The sequence below is a fragment of the Coturnix japonica genome, chromosome 14 (assembly GCF_001577835.2).
Source record: "Coturnix japonica isolate 7356 chromosome 14, Coturnix japonica 2.1, whole genome shotgun sequence".
NCBI lineage: Eukaryota > Metazoa > Chordata > Aves > Galliformes > Phasianidae > Coturnix > Coturnix japonica.
In genome coordinates, this window is record NC_029529.1 from 2,359,208 (window position 1) to 2,378,873 (window position 19,666).

Below are 19,666 nucleotides of genomic sequence, written 5' to 3' on the forward strand. Positions count from 1 at the left end.
TACAGTGCTGAGGACACGCTGCTGAATAACATCCCCTATATAATCTAAGCTTTGGGTAAAAGGAGCTTTGTGCTTCTTGATCGCATCACGACAGACCTTTCTTCCCTGAGCAAATGTATTATGGTAAATGGTTTATTCTCAGCATCCCTCTGACAGCCATGGCTCAGCCTGACAGACCTCAGTCCCTTCTGCAGGGGATGGGAACCTTCAGGAGGAATGCATGCTCCAGGTGTTTCATACCTTTGACTCACAATAGGTTCCATTCTCCATCATGTTCAGGTTCTGCAGCCCTCCAGCTCAACTTGCTTCATTAAGTTCATTAATTTCTCCCCTCTGTCTCTCAGAAGCTGCTCTTTCCAAATGAGGAATCCCCCCAGCAACTTCAGATCCAATTTTGCCTTCCCGTTTAATTTACACTGCATCCACTCACGATCACTTGACCCATGCTAATTTTCCATGGCCAGCTCCTACATGTCCTGCACCTCAGAAGTCTGCAATCCCATCCCCTCCAGGCACTTCGCAGCCGCTCTGTGAGCTTTATGGGCTACAGCACCCCGGGATACATGGCCGTTACCATCATTAACAACCTTTGATCTCCACTCAACACAGACAAAGTCAAAGCTTTTCCTTCTCTGCTTCTCTCTTTAGCAAACCCAAGATCTCCATCCAAACCCAGTTCTGGGGGTTTCCTACAGGGCTCAGAGGAACCTTTCCATTCCCCCATGTCAGCAGCGTTCAGAGGGTCACAGCCCTGCCAGCGAGGGACCTGGAGGTCTCGGGCGGAGGAGGCAATAGAGGAATGCCAAGCACCTTTTCCCATGTATATGTTCTTGCACACACATGCATGGGTTTGTAATTTGAAACTCTCTTTACTTCTGGACAGGCTTTGCAAACTGCTTAGACCACATTCTCCGAGGTGTTTAAAGAGGGTGGAGTATGCAGTATTTATTTAGGTACTCTACAAACCTTAATAAGAATCGAGTGCTTGTAGCGATCGCAGAGAACAAACAGAGAGCCAGCTGGCAGGAGCCGAGCGCTGCCGCTGCGCTTTGATTGCTTCTAACACCAAAAACCAGAGTAGTGCTTTATAAAAAAAACCAATGGCTTTCTTAATTTCTTGTATCTCCGACCCTGTATTAATGGGTCTGCTGGGTGCAGCGGTGCTGTTAGCTGTACTCTATTTTTCAACCGGCTCTAAAAATGCAGCGTTTAAATTGCCTCCTGGTCCAACTCCTCTTCCGATCATTGGTAACCTGCATTTGGTGGACATCAGAAGGCAAGATAAGTCACTAATGAAGGTAGGACAAAAAACCCAAACCTGGATCCTCGTGCATTATAAAGCTGCCTGGGCTATAACAGCGCTAATTTTTGATCTTTTTTATATAATTTGAACTAAGTAGTAAAGGTGTGGAAACTGCTTTGTAATATTTTCTTTCTGGTTTTCTTCTTCAAGTCAATGTCTGTGTTGGTGCAATGTCATTTATGAGCAATCAACCGTTAAGCAAAACACCTCTGGGTAATACGAGATTTCTTCATGTAATTGTGATGATGTACATGAAGTCTGCAGCGCTTGTGGGACTTTAAGTATTAATTTGACAGCTCTGACACCCAGAAAATGTGGACAGCATTAGGAAAGAACTAGCGTGAACGGAAACGGCTTCCTTCCCTGCGTCCTAGAGAAGCAGAGGGGGAATGTCGTGATGCAGTGACCCCAAATCCAGATGTCCCATTACAAAGCCCATTTCCCTTTTGCATTAAAGTCTGGACGGCAGCAGAAGGGTGAGATAGGAAGGTTGAGCTGAAGAACCAGAAGAAGCCTGGAAGCTCTTCCATTGGCTTGCAATCAGAACAACTTACCCCTCTCATGCCGGAGCTGTGTGTTGGTGCCAGGTACAACTGGCACAGCTGGCACTGCAGATCGCTCCCTCCTCGAGTGAGGGCTCCATCGCTCCGGTGCTGTGTGAATGCAGGTGGCTGTCGGGTGTGCAGTGCTGGACTGAGGCTGCATTGCTGCCTTATGAGCAGTGCAGGGCTGGGGCAGCTCACCCAGTGTGCTGGGCACAAGTTTGCCTTAAGGCTGTTTCTGAGTGACCTCTGCATGCTCTCACTGTTGTATTTGCAGTCACCTATATTTGACTTTAATTTGGGATTAATTCAGAGGGGTTATCCCTGCTCCTCACCCACAGATAACATTAAAGCAGTGTCTGCACTGTACTACAGTTGGCTGGGCAAACTGCTGGGGTGCTGCTGGGCAGGTGGGGATGCACTTTCTCCTCTCCATGAGCTGTGGTTGCACTGTGTGGGCTGAGGCTGTGTGCATGCAGCTGGGCAGCACCTGGAGCCACCCACTGCCCTCCTTCAGCCATTGCAGACCCTTCCCCACTGCGCTGCTCTGCAGCTGTTGCTCCAGTCCCTTGATCTAGCAGCAGCAGGAGCACAGGAGAGGAGCTCCTGTATAACAGTGTCACTATTTGCACTATTCTGGTCTTTCTCTGGTTTGGTCAACCCGCACTGCCATCCAAAGTCCAATTTAACTCCACTTCTCTTTTTTCACTTTCTCCTTAACAAAGAGACCAGATTAGCAATGCACTGACAGGGGGTGGGCAATAAATTCAAGCACCCTTCTGCTCACCCATGCAGAACATCCCATGCTTAACCACGGGGAGTGCTGGCTGAGGGACTTTCCCCTATTGCTGACCATCACAGCTTGCCTCTCTTTCAGCTTGCGGAAGAATACGGCCCGGTCTTCACCCTCCATTTTGGCTTCCAGAAAGTTGTGGTCCTGACTGGGTACGAAGTTGTGCGGGAGGCGCTTGTGAACTACACAGAGGAGTTTGTAGACAGACCATCCATCCCAATATTTGACCAAATTCAGAATGGAAACGGTACTAGAGCAATGAGGGGGGGTGGGAGGGACGGCTACCCTGCAGCCTGGCTTTTAAAAACCCCCTCGGACTCTCCCTATGGCGATGGTGTTCCTTCACTTTCATGCAAAGAGTTTTCACTGCCATTATTTTTTGGTAGCGCACTTGCAGACAACCTTTATCCTCTTGTTGGAGGATGAGGAGTGGGGTTGTTAAAGGCACAGGTTTGCCCTTTCATCCCAGTGCCTGGTGTCAATTTTGGATGCAGTCAGTCCCCAGCATCTTGTCTCCCTCCACCAAAGCTCTCAGGTGGGATGTGCAATCCATTCAGCAATGGGCTGAGGCTGGAAATTCTTCCCCCAGACATCCCTGTGGTTTTCCCAAGGACATCAGAGGATGTTCTGCATTGTTCCTCCAGCCACTGCTCCAGCGTGAGCAGCCAGAAGGCAGCTCTGTATGCTGGTCACAGGCCAGAGTTGGGATTACAATTAGAAATTAAATTACCCAGCCATAATATCAAGTGATGAATTTATCGCTACATAAGGAAAAGGAATTGATGGCAGGAAAAGCATAATTCAGAGCTAATTTACACATAAAATATCCCTGTGGGAGGCTGCCAGTATTGCTCTATCGGTCCTTTCTCTGTTACCCTCTCAACCCAAGTCGGAGCTGCTCAGAGGTGACCCAAAGCCATAAATTCACATGGGCTGTAGGTAGCAAGGGTCACAGATTTTCTGAAGAATCACTTCACTCCAAAGTGGGGGTATTTTTAATGTTATTGTGAATCTCAGAAACCAGTAGAGCACCGACTGGGATCAAGGAGAGTGAATCATCCCATCTCTCAAAGATAAAAGATCTTTATGATTGGAATAGAACAAAGGGGGAAGCTTCAAAGAGATGAGGCTGTTGCTTGAGGCCCCACCTTGCAACCGAACAGGGTCAGAGAGGTTGCACAACTGACTCAGACCAGCTCCCCCCTGCCCCATGGTGTGGGTCTGACAGCCCTCCCCTCACCCCGCAGCCAGCAGGCTCAGTGTGACCAGGAAAGCTGAGCTGAGAGGGTGCAGGGCTGTGGCACAAAGAAATGGGGGACCTCAGTTCCCCAAAGCCATGGGAACTGGGCAGCAGAAGCTTGGGGAGCTTCCTCCTCGCCCAGCCCCATAACTCACTGTGTGTGGTGTGGCTGCCCCAGGTGTGTTCTTCTCTATTGGCGATCTGTGGAGAACAACGCGCCGGTTCACCGTCTCCAGCATGCGCAACCTCGGCATGGGGAAGCAGATGATGGAAGGGAAAGTTTTTGAGGAGCTTCACTTCCTCATCGAGAAGATCAAATCCTTTAAAGGTGAGCAGGAGCCCATCGCGGTGCTCTGCAGCATCCATGTCACTCTGACACTGCTCTCCTCCTCCCGCTGCAGGGGAACCTTTCAGCCTGAGGTCCTTCAGCATTGCTCCGATCAACATCACCTTCCTCATGCTCTTTGGAGACAGGTTTGACTATAAGGACCCAACATTTCTCACTCTCCTAAGACTCATAGATGAAGTTATGGTTCTTCTGGGATCTCCGTACTTGAACGTAAGTAACCTGTCCCAAAGGTCAGCATTTTTTCCTGACCAGTCTATTACTGGTGGAGGAACAGTTTGCTCTGAACAGTGAAAAAGCTTAAAATGGAGTTGTACTGCGTTAAGGCTGATAGACTGCAAAGCCCATCCATGTGAAAATGAGGCTGAACCTTCCAGGACTCCCTGGGATGCACAGATAGTACTACAGACAAAACTCATCCACTGTGCCTTAGGAAGAAGCTATTTCAGCATGTTGATCCTCCTGCAGACCTAACACTTCTCTCTTTTTAATTTCTTAATAGTATTTCAATTTCTACCCATTCCTTGGATTTCTTTTCAAAACCCACAAGATTTTGCTTAAGAAAATAGAAGATGTGCGTGTCATTATAAGGCAATACATGAAGGCAAGCAGGGAAGATATCAATGAGAACAGTGTGAGGAGCTACACTGACGCCTTGGTATTCAAGCAGCACGAGGTACAGGGCTGCTTGGGCTCTGCTGACTTTTGTGATGTCTTCTTTTCTAGCTTTTCTAGATAAAACAGTTGTGGATCTGGATTTCAGCCCTGTCATGTAACCCTACTGTAATTAATGATGTTGTCCTTGTGGCACTGAAATCAGATTCCAGTCTTGCACAGTTGGTGTACTTTACTGCAAGGATTTTTCTATCCAAATTGAAATGTGAAAGCCATTCTCTCAATCCATTCCCCAAATAGCAGTGCTAATAATGTGACATGAAGCCCTTGTTTGTAGTAGAAAATTCATGAACTCACACGTAAGCTGACTGTGCTTTTCTTTTTATGACACCAAATCAATTAATCACTGATACTATTGCTCCAAGATGAACGATACACTTAAAGAACTGGAATGATGAATGGTTGGTACATTTGCGAGCCCAGCCCTGCATCTTACTTTAGTAGAGACTGCAATTTCACACATCAGTTGGTTTCATTCCACACAAAGTATTTGTGCTCTGAGTCTTTTCTTCTTTCCCACTGGATCTGGGCCAATGTGAGACATTAGTCTTCTTCCCATCACTGTGGAGGAAGGTTCAGTGCAGCTTCCTAAGGCCCAGGAAAAGCAACATCAGGCCATTTACCAAGCTGTTCCCAAACACACGATCATACACTTCTGGGTCTTCTGGGTTATAAAGTATTTCCCAAACTTGCTAACACTAATATACATACTACTAACATACTACTACATACGTACTACTAACAGTATTGTAAGAGCTTTATCATGCTTGTCCTTTTCAAGGAGAAAAACAAGAAAGACAGCCTCTTCCATGATGACAACTTAATAGCATCCATACTCGACCTGGTCATGGCGGGCACAGAGACCACAGCCACCACGCTGCAGTGGGCCATCCTGCTGATGATGAAATACCCAGAGATCCAAAGTGAGCTCCTGCTGTTTTAAGACTCCTCTTCCTCCAGATGCTGGAAAAACACATTTTTTTTTAACCAAAATCAGGTCTGAAGGGGGGAGTTGTTTTCCTCGCTGGGATACATCGCCATTCTTTGTTCCTTCCAGAAAAGGTGCAGGAGGAGATTGGAAGAACTGTCAAAGCTGGAAGCTGGGCCACGTACGAGGACCGCAAGAACATGCCATTCACTAACGCGGTGATCCACGAAGTGCAGAGGTTCATCACCCTCCTGCCCCACGTTCCGCGCTGCACCGCTGTGGACACCCACTTCAGGGGATACTTCCTTCCCAAGGTGGGTATGGCCCAGCCCAGCGGCACACCGTGCTCCTCTTGTTGCCAGTAGCACTACAGACCAGCTCCTTTGGAGGGAGCTGTAGGACAGAAGCACAAAATAGATGTCCAGAATTACCCCAGAAGAGTTCCTTCCTTTCCAGCGACTGCTGAGCCCAGAGAGTACTATGGAACTCAATTCAGACCCTCATGCTCAGCATTTCCACACTCCAAGAGTGACCGTGGTTTAACTCTGATGCCATTTGCCCAGTGAAGTATTTGCCATGTAATGTGCAGGATCTGACCCTCTTCCCAAGGTCCTCACGGTGCCAACGTGGCATTTGGCTCCAGCCCTTGGCACAGATGGGAAAATCTCCCTGACCCCTCCCTGTTGGTGGAGGGGATAAAATCCTCAGGGTCTCCCCCTGCCCCACTAAGAGCAGATCTCCCACAACAACAAATCCGTACCACAAAATAAAGAGAACGGAGCATCGAGGCCTGCCTTCCTGCTCAGCCAAGATTTTTACTGGCAAAGCAACATTTAGAGCTGGAGTGAGATGTTTTGCTAAACTCACTGTGGAAAGGACTTCTCCATGGAGCTCCTTCTCACCTCCAGCCCCTTCCCCACACCCTTCACCCAGTACCCTTGGTGCTGCACCTTGGGCTTTGCTATTTCTTGTGTCTTCTCCCAGGGGATAATTGTCATCCCATCGCTCACCTCAGTGCTGTTGGATAAGACGCAGTGGGAGACACCGCACCAGTTCAACCCCAACCACTTCCTCGATGCTGAAGGGAATTTTGTCAAGAGGGAGGCTTTCCTGCCCTTCTCCACAGGTACCAAAAGGCCTCGGCCACACTGAGGGGACCTCGTGGCTAATTACTGCCTCTCATTTGGATGATGAGCTCAAGGGTTGGTTCCCAAAGATCCAGATGGGGAAAGGACCTTTCTAGGAAGGACAGCCCTGCAGTGGGGGTGGGAAGGAGGGGTGGTAGGGCAACATTTAGAGTTGGAGTGAGACATTTAGGTAAACCCACTGTGGACAGGACTTCTCCATCTTGTACTTCCATCAAGTAAGCACGCTGCTGTCACCCGCAGGGCGAAGGAACTGCATCGGAGAAAGCCTCGCCAAGATGGAGCTGTTTGTCTTCTTCGTAGGGCTGCTGCAGACGTTCACTTTCCAACCTCAGCCAGGAGTTTCAGAGGCTGACTTGGACCTGACCGTCCCCGAAACGACTTTTACATTAAGGCCTCGGCCTCAGGCGACCTGTGCCATCCTGCATGAGTAGCCAGGGCCTGCAGCGGGTCAGCCAGGCAGGGACACTGCCAAGGCCCATCTTAGCTATGCTGGGGCTCTTCACCCCATCCCAACATGCCACACTCTGTCATCTTTCCCTCCCACTGTCTCCGTCCACTCCCACCCCTACATCTCCCCATAGGTCACTGACCCGCTCTTTGCTCCCATGCTGTGGAGGGTGAAGGTAATCAATGAGAAAGCACAATCCTGGTGACCCTCCCAGAGAGGGACACGGAGCAGCTGAAGGACCATGGGGTGCGTGCCCATGAGATGTAGGTGTGACATTCACACTTCAATACCAAAGAAGTGAGGCTCACAACACTGCAGAAATCTGCCCAAAATTCCCAGTCAAGACACACCAACCTTCACTGGGAGCTGCAGAAATACGCTGTAGGTGCTTCCTGAGCCAAGCTTTCTAATCAGCCAGAGCTTCCAGCAAAATCCCACTGGGGCAGGCAGCCAAGTCAAGCACTGAGAGTTCAAAACAACCCATCCATGGGCTGTGGGGATGAAGTTCTTCCTCCCTGAAACACAGTCCTGAAAGACACCTTAAAGTCTGCAAACCTGTCTAGATAGCCAAGAGTTGCTGCCACCACATTCAATGCTGCTCCACAGTCTGAATGGAAGAAGATCTACATTTATAAGTTTGCAGTTTACATTCATACCAGCAAGTGACCATAAAAGTCTAATGATGCAGGAAAATAAAGTGACTCATTTCTAGTTTTATGGATATCTGTCTTTTCTGACCTGGTTAAAATAGGAGCAAATACATTCCCTCTCTCAGGATCTCCTGGGCAATCAGTGCAGTTTGGAACAGTCTGCCCATTGGAACCAACCATGCAATTTCTTTGCAAGTGGAGCCTTGCATGCAGGCAAACACACATGCAAGGAGAACTGGGATCAGATCTGGTTGTCATTGTTTTCTTTTGCTCTGTCTGCTGCCCCAGTCCGTAGCACTCTTATCAGCCATCATATACTGCAATCTCAATCCAGTTGATGTATAGCTCAGGATATTTTCCATCCAAATAGCTGTCTTTGAATCTCTATTCTCCATATGCATTAGCTTATCATGTACTTTATCACATTGTTTATGTCTCTCCCTTCACGGGAACCCAATAAAATTTCAATCCTCCCACGTTTTCATTACATCAGATGTTTCTGCCACCAAACTTGGTATTTTACAGAAAAGAATGGAGCTGAACCTGAGCCCAGACTGACAGCAACACATTTGGTTCAGCTCGTACCCCATGGCTGAGAGGTACCCCATGCCCTGATCCTACAAACAGCTCAGCCTGAGGGCCTCCATATCAGCAGTGCTTTCTCCAGGGCAAAAAGATTTCCCTTGGTGCTCAGCTATGGTTACTGAGGACACTCTTGGCTTTCCACTTTTTTCCTTGCTTAACCTTCAGCTTTTGCTTTAATAGGCAGAGGGAAAAGTTCCCTCCACAACTTCCCTGACGTCCCCATGCCTGATGCCTTGGGTCTCTCTTGCCCTCCCAAAGCATCACTTGCTGACGGTGTATCTCTTGGGGATGGGGTCTTCACTAGGGGGACAGACAGAAAAAGCAACGCATCAACTCAGGGATGGAAAGCTTGGCCTTGCTGAAATCAAAATGTTTGCCTTTGGCTTCTGAGAGGTTTGGCTTGTTCCTGCCCCTGCTCCTCTGGAAGTAAGGGAAACTCAGAAGACAGATGTTGCAAATGGAGTCCAGATCTGCACTCATTCATGGTAGAACCTCAGACCTGGTCCTTGCCATGGGCTCTGTTGTCCAAGGGATGATGGCCAGGTGCCAGAATAGCAGCAACTTGTGCAATGAGCACCAGCCCTCTATTTGCAGCCCCTTTGCACACTGTCCAGAGCAACAAACACCGAGCAGAACATCATCTCTATTCCCCTTTGGCCACGAGATGGCACCACGATCCCTCCGAGTCACTGCCAGCCCTGCAGTCCCCACTGGGCCAGAACGCCCTGCCAGCCACAACCAGGGCTCCATATGGTGAACACCCTGCAACTCTATGAACCCCAGTCCAACTGCACTCACCTGGGAGCGAGGTTGGGAGCAAAGAGATGTGCACTATTTATTTACCATTAACCTGGGAGAATCAGGTGGTATTCAGGGAACAGGGGTTGCCTTCGTCCCATCCTACAGCAGACAGCCCCTTTCCATGGGGTTCACCTGTGCAAACTCTTTGTAGGGCATTGGCTCAGCCCACCCTCCATTGCAGTCCTGTCTAATCCTTCTGGCCCCTACTCTGCATTTCAGACCAAGGGAAAAGTGAGCTGCTGGAAACGAGAGTCCTGCTGTCATCAGTGGTGAAGGTGTGTGATGAGATCACTCAGCGCACAGGGAACATAAAAAGTCACGGCTTGGTATCTGGGTTGAAAATCAGAAGACTGGAAAGCGTAGGAAGGGCTCCCACTGGACATGGTGCAGGTACCTGGGAGGAGTTCATCACAACAGGTACAGTGAGGAATGGGAGAAGAGCAGCAATGTGAGAATGAGACAATCTTTGTCTAACGTCGCTCTCCAAATGAAGAAACAACCCGACGATGAGAAACATTCTCTCAGAAGCTGAGAACTAGGAACGTTTCCTTACACTGTGCATTTAATGAGTGAAGTAGTGATGGTTCTGTCACCCCCCATCATGTGTTGGGTGCTACTCCCAGCTCGCCTCAGCCACAGCTCTCCTCTGCTTCATACAAAACCATTTGCTCAACACATTTTAAGCACAGAGCCAGTACTTGAAAGGCTTTGAGTAAGAATGCATTACTGCTAAATACTGCATAGTGACACCTGGTTTCTCCTGTGTGCATCTGCTGCGCTCCGCAGTGAACAGCTACATGGGTTGTTCTGCTCTATGAGGCTCAGGTTCACGGCGCAGCACAGCACAGGTACACTGCGGGTATGGCCTCATGGTGAACCCAGCCTCTGCTTTCATATTCAGCTCTGATTCCTTCACTCCAGGTGGAGGCTTAAAGGTGAACTTCTGGATCAAGCCTGTGAAGAAGATGAAGAGCTCCACCGTGGCAAGGCTTTCTCCAATGCAGCTTCTCCGCCCTGCGAAGCCAAGAGCACAGAGGTTTGTGGGGTGGCAGTTTCCTTGAGAACTCTTCCCTACAGCTCAGCAGCAACAGTGTGAGGGACAGAACAGGCTGCAGAACTGCAGACATAGTTGGGTGATGCTCAGCAGCCATTGCCACTGGTCTCCTATACATATCTGAGAAGGGCTGCCTCACTCCAAGCCTGCCAGGCATTGGTTTGGGACAACCTAGAAACGATTCTTCATAAGGAAGAAGGAAGGTAGAACTCTTGCTTGAGTCTTCTATGTCCCCAGAGGTGCCTTTAAACCCCGGGGCCTGGTGTGCCTCCCATTGAGGACTGCATTTTGCAATTCACTGAAACTCAGAGCAAATGTCGCTACAGCATCCCCACCACTGACCTGTGCTGCTCCTCCCAGAGCTCACAGCCCAACACCTGGCTGCACACACATCCCTCTACCAGGGCCAAACCCTTCTGTTACCTGTGGAGAAGGGCAGGAACGCTTTCTTCTTTACAAAGTTTCCATCTGCATCAAGGAAGTGATTGGGGTTGAATTCATCCGGCGTCTCCCACTGTGTTTTATCCAACAGCACCGAGGAGAGCAGAGGAATCACTGTTGTTCCCTACAACACAGCTGTGTTCAGATTAAGACCGTCTAGCCATGCAACCCTTTTGGGTCTTCAAGCAAACTTCCAGAGAGCCAATTTCTAGGTTTGTACATAATCAAATGATACCAGTTATTACACACTAGAATTACTGACTAACCTACAACTAAGTTGTTTTGTGCTGTTATTGAGTTCCGAGCAGAAACTCGCACTCCAAACCTGCCCATGGCATTTTGCCACTGCCCAGCACATACCTTGGGTATGAAATAGCCTTTAAAGTGAGTGTCAGCAGAGGTGCACCGCGGAACGTGTGGCAGAAGGGTGACAAATCTCTGCACCTCATGGATGACTGCGTTGGTGAAGGGCATGTTTTTCCTGTCCTCGAAGGTAGGCAGGCAGTCAGGGCCAAGAACGCGCTCAATCTCTGCATGCACCTTTTCTGTGGTCAAAGGGAAGGCACTGAGTGAGTAAAGCATCTCCAAACCCTGACCTGTGGTGACTGCTGGCTGAACCGCCCCGGGATGCAGTGAAGATATGCAGCCCCTGGCAGTAGGTGTGAAAGCAAACCCTCAGATCCCTCAGCTCTGAAGGGCAGCACACAAAGCTTGGACAGAGATGGACACATTGAGGGCACTCAGACTTTGGATGCCCTAGAGAGAAGCTATGGGGCTTTTATAGGTGAGCAGCATTAGTGAAGTCACTGCAGAGTGCTTTAATTCCCTGTGTAAAAGAAGTGAGCCCACAAAGGTGTCTTACTTTGAATCTCAGGATACTTCATCATCAGCAGGACGGCCCACTGCAGGGTGGTGGATGTTGTTTCAGTGCCAGCCATGAGCAAGTCCAGTGCAGAGGCCAAAACATTTGCATCATGAAAAAGGGTATTGCTTTTATTATCCTCCTGTAGGGAAACAAACAGAAAAAGGCAGCGCTGTCAGCATGAGAAGCCAGAACATGCAGCAACGTGGAGCAGCTCTGCACAAGATGCCACATCAGTAATCACTGTAGTGCTGAAATACCTCTTGTTTGAAGACCAGTGCGTCAATGTAGCTCGTCAGGTTGTTTCCATTAATATTTGCTTTGCTCTCCTGGATGTGTTTCTTTAGGATCACACACACCTCGTCCACTTTCTTCAGGATCAACTTGTGAGGTTTAAGAAGAAATCCAAGGAACGGGTAGAAATTAAATAGCTAAAAAAAAAAATGCACACACAAAACCAAACACAAAATAACACAGAAGAAAATAAAGTTCTGTAAAAGACTGCAAAACTTATGGATCATAATGGAGAAATCAGTTGGGTGAGGAACCAAATGACACCGTATGAAAGTCTCTCTTTCTGGCCAACTGAAAAAATGGAGTGTAAAACAATGTCTCCTACTAAAAATTCTTTACAGAAACGAATGGGAGCTATCAGACTTGTCTAGACACAGCCTATAAACATGAATTAGAAGAACACAATTAAGGGAAAGTGGTAGCGAACTCCTGAAACAATGAAATTGTATTTTTAAAGAGGTCATAAAGCAAAAAGATAAAGCACAACGCCTTAGCAAAGAAAACTCCAAATGTTTAGCAAGCCAAATTATGCACGTTTTGAAGCTGTCAGAGCATCGTTTTTAACTTTCACATGAATTATAAATCAATTACACTCAGCACGGGGGGGACTTACATGCAGGAATGGGGAGCCAAGAAGGAGCATAACTTCATCGATGAGTCGTAGCAGAGTGACAAACGTTGGGTCTCCGTAGTCAAACCTTCTCCCAAAGAGGATAGCAAAGGTGATGTTGGTGGGGGCTGCATTCAAAAGCCGAAGTCGGAATGGCCCACCTGGAAATGGCCCAAATCACCTGCACTTGTCTTCCAGAACAACCCCAAGGACTTTGCAGTGGCTCTGCAAATTAATACAAAACACCCCAGCTCACCTTGGAAGGATTTGATCAGCTCAGTGAGAAACCGAAGCTCCTCGAGCATCCTTTCTTCTGCAAGCCGCTTCCCCATGCCCAAATCCCGCATAACTGCCACAGTGAATCTCCGTGTTGTCTTCCAGAGCTCTTGGGAGGAGAAGAACACACCTACGGAGGGATGGCATGGCGTGGCTGCACAGCTGCCATGGGGTTTGCTTGGTACATAGGGGCTCTGCAGCCTGCGGGGTTGGGTGCTGGGGGAGGGCAGCCCTGGGAGATCCCAGCCGCAGTTGGAGTCCTGCCCAGGTTCCATAGGGCAGGGGGCAATCTGCTGTTTACACCTCTGGGTTTTGTCTATTTATAGCAAAAACTCTTTACATGGTATTTGTCTCAGGATGACTCGTTTTCCTCCAGGAAAACAACCCAGCTGTTTCAGAGAGCAAGGCTCGGAGCAGATGACGCTGCTCTGTCCATGTCATGAACAAGACAAACAATTTCTCTACTGCATTTTAGAGGATGAACTTTCTTCTGTGCAAGGGAACAAGGAGCGGTGTCAGGGAGGTACCACAGCTCACAGCTGGGAAATCTCCCCAGCTGGCCCTTAGGTGACGCCAAAAGCTCTCCTGTTTGGCAGAGACCTGCCCATCTGGCTCCAGGGCTGAGCATGGTCTACACCTACACAGTGTACCCCTCCTCACCCTGGGCCTCACTCTTAAAAACAAGATGAAAAAACCCTACACGCTGTATGCATTATATATGTATTAGGTCATCAGATCTTTTCCTTTCAGACCTAGTTTATTCCCTTCACTGTTTTTCAATGTCTCGTCTTGGGCAATGTATTACTTCTTAGCATGCAATGCAGAAATACGCCAAAAATCTGTTTACAGAAGTAATTGTCTGAGGTACAAACAGCTCGTGCTGTTGCGCTCCTGCCAGTTCTCGCAGTCTTTATCATGAGTCATGCATGATCCAGGCTCTGTCTGAACAGCCAGTAACTGCAGAAGAGAGATTGCATAAGGACCTCAGCCTCCATGTGAAAAATAATTTCCTTCCTTCTGCACTGCAGCAGAACCCTGGAAACGTGACCAAGTGCTGCGGAAAGCAAACAAATGGAGAAGGCAAATAGCAAGATGCCCACAGCTGCTGTTCTGTAGAAAGCAAACTGCCCCAAACCCACCCAGCGTAGCCACTGATGGGCTCAAGACTCCTAAATGAGGTTGAAATTGAAAGAACACATCTGGAAAACAGCAGAGTTGAAGGCACCGGTACCATTTCCATGCTGGATGTGATGGAAGATGGGGATAGCAGGTCTGTCTGCAAACACATCCGCCGTGTTCAGAAGCGCATCCTTCACTGCCTCGTAGCCACTCAGCACCACCGTCTGCTGCATCCCCAGGTGGACGGTGAACACGGGACCATATTTCTCTGAAATCTGCAAGGATTGGAAAAGTCAGTGGTCAGCGGTAGCACAACGTCCTGCTCTGCTGGTTGGGTCATTGATGTTGGAGAAGACCTCTAAGATCAACAAGTCCAACCTCATCCCATCCCCACCATGACACCAAACCACCTCCCTCAGTGCCACATTCCCTATCCAACCTGACCCTCCTCTGGTGCAACTTGAGGCCATATGGAGCCAGGAGTTGGACTTGGTGATCCTTGTGGGTCTCTTCCTACTCAGGACACCTTATCCTACTCTACTCATGTTGTTCCAGTCCAAGCCACTCACAGTTTCAAATTATTTCCTCCACATCTTTCCTCTGGGCTGTGCTACACTAACTCCCATCTAGAAAACCAGCAAGACATGAGTTGGCAACTACAATTAAACATTCGCTTTTAATTCTGGCCATGTGGACACTCAGATCTATTTTAGAGTATTTCACAACATAAAGATGCCAAAGTTTAGGTTCATCCACCCAAACTGATGCAGGTACTCACAGCCTTCAGTGTGCTCTCATGTAACTGACTGCCCACCAAACTCCGCAGAGCTGGGATTGAACAGTTTCCTTCATCATTCAGAAAGTTTTACATTCAGTTTATTAAATCCCGTTTTAAAACCCCCAGCATTTGGCACTGAGCAGTTATCTCAGAACTGCCATTGGAGGGAGAACTGCAGCCATCCCTCCCCCAGGGCCCCAGGCAGCACAGATGCTTGCTCCTACCTTCATCAGAGACCTGTCCTGCCTCCTGATGTCCAGCAGGTGCAGGTTGCCAATGATGGGGAGAGGAAACGGACCAGGAGGCAAATTTAAAGCTGATCGTTTAAAAGCTTTTACAACACAGAGGAGTGCAGCGATGAGAAGCACAGCACAGAGCCCACAGGTGAGCAGGGGCACGAGGGCAGCCATGCTGGTGGAGCCTGCCCTCCTGCGCTCCGCTGAGAGTTGTTGATTAGGACACTCACACTGTATTTATTGAGGGCATTTGATGCCAGGGCTGCTGCTGGGCTTTGCACAATCCTCTCCTCCACGCCCATACCTCCCCAAAACTGGGAATTTTTGTCTGCAAAAGGCAAAGTCCGAACACAGCTCGGGGAGCTGCGGGTCCCCACGTCATGGGGCTGACTGGGTTCATTGCAATTCTTCTACCTGCAATAACTTGTCGAGAACCTTAGAGATCCACACCTGTTCCCAATTAGGCAGCAATCATGAAATCTCTCTTCATATTCCCTTTCTCCATCTCTTCCATCTTCTCATTCAGCCTCATCTCTGGACACCAGAAGCTCTTCACCTTGCACTTTCAATAGCTTACAAATGCCAATCCCAAATAATCCTACTCAGCCAGCACCCAACCCATGGCATAACATGGACGCAGCAGGTCCTGCAATGCAGTGATTTGCTCCAGGGGATGCTTGAAGCTGCACACAGCCCCTTCCAGCTGCTTCCCACTCCTGCAAAAGATTCGGATGCACTTGTTACCTCCCTCTGCAGATTTGGAGCTCTTGTGCTTATCTCTTCCTATTTACTGAATCTGGGCTGTCCTAAAGCTCTACCTATGGACTGTACAGCCAGAGTTACGCCTCCTCGGTGGCCCTGCAGCACATAGTGTGCTGTCACATCACACCCACAGCACTCAGCCTCATGAGGTTTCTCTGTCCTCCTTCAGGGCTTGCAGTCCCTTTCCCAGCCTCACTCAGGGGGTTTAGGGCTGGGGGCTGCCCTGCACCATTGGGACCATCCCTGTGCAGGGACCCCTCAGCTGCAGGGGACTGCAGAGACAGACAGTGTTCCTTGCTGCATTGGTGAAAAATGAATTCAGCACTGCAAAGCCCGGAGCAGTGGTTCAGTTCCATGTATCCTGTTTTTATAAGTGGGGTGCACTTCTTACTGTGCCCGTGTTGTGTCACCTGGTGCCACTTCCTCTCTTTACACGCCAAAAGGGACACAAGACCTGTGTGTGTGCCAGGCCTGCTGCTCCCACACTGCAGCAAGAGCAGCCAGACAGAGGAGATCAAGCACGGCTCTCAGCCCGCAGTGCTTCCTCCCAAACCTGCCCTCATTACACACAGCAGCGTTTTCCTGCGGTGAGAGCAGGAGACCGACAGTCTGGAGAAGTGCTGCGTGTCCCCATGGGGACAACAGCCGTCTGTGCAGCCCTGGGCAGAGCACTGGGAGCAGAGGGCTGTGCTGTGGGGCTGACCCAGCATCACCACTGTCACTGCTGGAAGGTCTTCTGGGCTCCGTGTAAAGGCAGTGGTGTAAGAATTGCACCTCCTCACACCATGGCACAGAACCACATGGAGCCCAGCAGCGAAAGGGGGGTTACTCATTACCTCCTGGGTGAAGCAAGCCATGGAGGGGGCAAAGCTGGGCACAGATAACAGCATCTTGGGTGGAATGAAAGAACACATTCCCACGAGATTTAGGTTAAAAATTAAAACGAAAATTAATCTTTATCTAGGAGTAAATGAACCTTCTGAAAAGTCAAACCTCCCCAGGTCAAGCAGGGTCACACAGCACAGGAGAATCACAGGAAGAGAAACCCTTACCCGGATTGCCAACCACCCACGGGTCTGGAACTGGGAAAGGAAGTAATTACTCGGGTGTTTGCAAAGCATTTGGAGGCTGAGCCCTTCCCAATTAGCTGCTGTCTGACAAGAGCAGCAGAGCCAGCAGCCAAGCTCTCCTGCCTCAACCCTGGGGCCAGTGAGGGGCAGTGGGACAGAACGGCCCCATTTTGGGGGTGTCACAATGCAAGGGGCAGGGGAACAGCTCACTGCTTGAGCCCTGAATGGTAACTATAACACACTATAACACTATATCATAAAAAGCCTTTTCGTTATATCCAGTCTAAATCTGCCTTCAGTTTGAAACCATTTCCCCTTTGTCCTATGACAGAGAACCACCACAGAGTTTCTTCTCCTTGAACAGCCTCTGGGAACCCACCGAAATAACACACATATGCTTTTGGGGCAGAGGCCAGCGTTTATCTTAAGGGGTGGTTTAGGATCAAAACAATCACCACTAATTCTTCTCATTCACTACTCGGGATTACTGGACCACAAGTGACCTTTCAGATTCTTAAGATGTGGATTACGAGGAGCTTTATGGACTAATCCTAATGACTTGAGATATGGCTGGAGCACCCCGACCTCTGAGCAGGCCTGCAGGCACTGCATTCCCTTGTGCTCACAGAGCAGATCGGGGAGGATTTTGAACCCATTTCAAGCCAATGTCACATTGGTGCCCCTTATAACGATCCAGTTGAGTTGCAAGGAAGATAAAGTGACCTGGGTAAAGGTCATAGCTGAATGAATGGCAGGACTGTTGGGACAAGCCCCCCTCATTTCACATGCCCTCTGACACCAGCCCAAAGGCAACAGAGCAGCATCCATACAGCAGACAGGGGCCACTAACACACTTCGACGAGACATGGAGGACCCCCACCCCGCAGTGATGCACACAGGGTGAGCTGGGAGCCACACTGCTCTGTTGGCAGGAGGGGAGCATCAGCAGCAGGCAAACAGACTGAGTCTGTCACACCCCCTTCGTTCCCCTCTTGGGGAAGTGACCCTCCATCGCACCCGTGATGGGGACAGCATCAACCCACACTCACCTGCTGTGTTTCCACCTTCTGCTGGCACTGAAAATACCACCCAAAAAGGACTGAGACCGCCTGTCTGCTCCTCGTTAACCGCGTAATTCAACACGGGTCCGTATTTTCTTATTAAACAACGTCAAAGATGTTCTCATCATCTCTCTGTGGCTCATTTTTTTTCCCCCTTCCTTTGTCCAAAGACAGCTGAAATAACATAAAAAGGGATTCAGAAAACAAAAGGGAAACCCCTGTTTTTGTTTTATTAATATTTTCTAAGCCTGAACCAATTTCTGGAAGCAATTGGCAAGTTGGCTGCTGCTTTCCTCCCAAGGACGGCATCCTGCAGCCTGGGCTGTGCAAAAGAAGATTCAATACAACAATCTTAGTGTGCAGCCACATAGAGCTGTCAGACCACGTTGGCTGTGCCCACACTCTGAGGGTGCTTGTGCTTCAGTGACACCATCAGCACAGATCTGTGCAACCCATGAAGTCTCCTGGCATGTAACCTATGCTAGTGGTACCTACGCAACCATTGCTGAGGCTCAAGCTTTCAGCACACCCCAAGAGCTCGTAAACCAGTTGTATGGTCAAGTTAAGCCCACAGAAAGCAGACAAATAAGATGGCTGCGAGTCTCAACAGACCGGAACAAGGCAGCAAGGCAAGGCAGGCGCCGGGCTGTGTGCCCACAGCAGAGATGTGCTGCCCTTTGCTTGGCTGCACCAGATCTGGGTGATTTCATGGGACTTAGGGAAGCCTGGCTGGTACAAAGGATGGTGCCAAAGGCTGCTGTACCTCGAGAGGAGCACAGGGAAACGTGGGCTTTCAACAGCCTTCTCTGGACCCAATGGAGCTCCACAACCAGTGAGGGTTTTGGCAGGGCTGCAGCCAGCCTGGCTATTTATAAGCAAATGAGGCAAAAGAAACGATCCTGTGTCACAGGGCTTACAGTTTTCTCAAATACAATGAGACCATAAAGAAAACAGATGTCAGTTGTGACAGCAAAAGGCTGTGTACTATTTAAATTATCAAGAAACCTTAAAAACAATCAAAATAACTAAAGCTAATAGGAAATTGCTGCACAGCAGGGCATGAAGGGGAACAACCTTCAACTGAGTGCTCACATATTTAGGGGTTGGGGTTGTGTGTTTGTTTCTAACACAGTTCCCCTTAATTCAGCCTCCAGGTTGGAGGCACAGAGAGGTAGGACCAGAATCCTTCTGGCCATGTATATATACATGTGGCATTTCCTGACCTTTCACTATTTGATTTGGGGACCTATTTGCATTTTTGATGTAGGTGTGTTTGTGGGTTTTGTTGGGGAATGCCAACAATTTTCTGCATGTAGGAAAAAAAGAGAAATCATTAAGAAAGACTGCATGAGTGCTCTGTGTTTATCCCAAGGTCCCTCCCTCCATGTCCCAGCCAAACTTTCCTCGCAGCACAAGCTTCTTATTCAGCTTTGTTTGGACAAAGAAAGATAAACCACTGTTTGGTGTTGCCCTCCCCCCATCACTTATACATCAGCTGTATTTAGTATGGTATTCTCCACTCCTCCTAGGAAAAAGAGAAAACATAGTTTGAGAAATAGTTATTTTTGACCACACTGAGTTTGTTGACTCTGTAAGTTCTTATGAAGAAGTTAAAATAGAAGGTAATTATAAATCATTGCTAAG

At 48.9% G+C, this 19,666-nt stretch overlaps 2 protein-coding genes across 6 annotated transcripts; one reads left to right on the top strand and one right to left on the bottom strand.

The window, feature by feature from the left end:
* Nucleotide 1: 1 nt before the first annotated feature.
* On the top strand, nt 2-8,140 carry LOC107320565 (cytochrome P450 2W1-like). 3 transcript variants are annotated; one of them, XM_015876521.2, is made up of 9 exons: nt 4-1,298; nt 2,723-2,885; nt 4,057-4,206; nt 4,280-4,437; nt 4,727-4,900; nt 5,681-5,822; nt 5,957-6,141; nt 6,812-6,953; nt 7,216-8,140. In XM_015876521.2, the coding sequence occupies exons 1-9, from the start codon at nt 1,101-1,103 to the stop codon at nt 7,404-7,406; spliced, it is 1,503 nt and encodes a 500-aa protein (XP_015732007.1). In that variant the 5' UTR covers nt 4-1,100; the 3' UTR covers nt 7,407-8,140. The 3 variants fall into 3 exon arrangements, with proteins under 3 accessions (XP_015732008.1, XP_015732007.1, XP_032303496.1); XM_015876522.2 differs by lacking the exon at nt 4,727-4,900 and having other exon boundaries at nt 2-1,298; XM_032447605.1 differs by having other exon boundaries at nt 1,200-2,790.
* On the bottom strand, nt 5,205-18,026 carry LOC107320563 (cytochrome P450 2W1-like). 3 transcript variants are annotated; one of them, XM_015876515.2, is made up of 10 exons: nt 15,118-15,570; nt 14,228-14,390; nt 12,977-13,126; nt 12,724-12,881; nt 12,077-12,247; nt 11,817-11,958; nt 11,315-11,499; nt 10,937-11,078; nt 5,741-10,473; nt 5,205-5,487 (listed from the first exon to the last, which is right to left on the bottom strand). In XM_015876515.2, the coding sequence occupies exons 1-9, from the start codon at nt 15,301-15,303 to the stop codon at nt 10,253-10,255; spliced, it is 1,518 nt and encodes a 505-aa protein (XP_015732001.1). In that variant the 5' UTR covers nt 15,304-15,570; the 3' UTR covers nt 5,205-5,487; nt 5,741-10,252. The 3 variants fall into 3 exon arrangements, with proteins under 3 accessions (XP_015732001.1, XP_015732004.1, XP_032303495.1); XM_015876518.2 differs by lacking the exons at nt 5,205-5,487; nt 15,118-15,570 and adding exons at nt 15,580-15,845; nt 18,011-18,026 and having other exon boundaries at nt 9,988-10,473; XM_032447604.1 differs by lacking the exons at nt 5,205-5,487; nt 15,118-15,570 and adding an exon at nt 15,580-15,896 and having other exon boundaries at nt 9,988-10,473.
* Nucleotides 18,027-19,666: the final 1,640 nt, after the last annotated feature.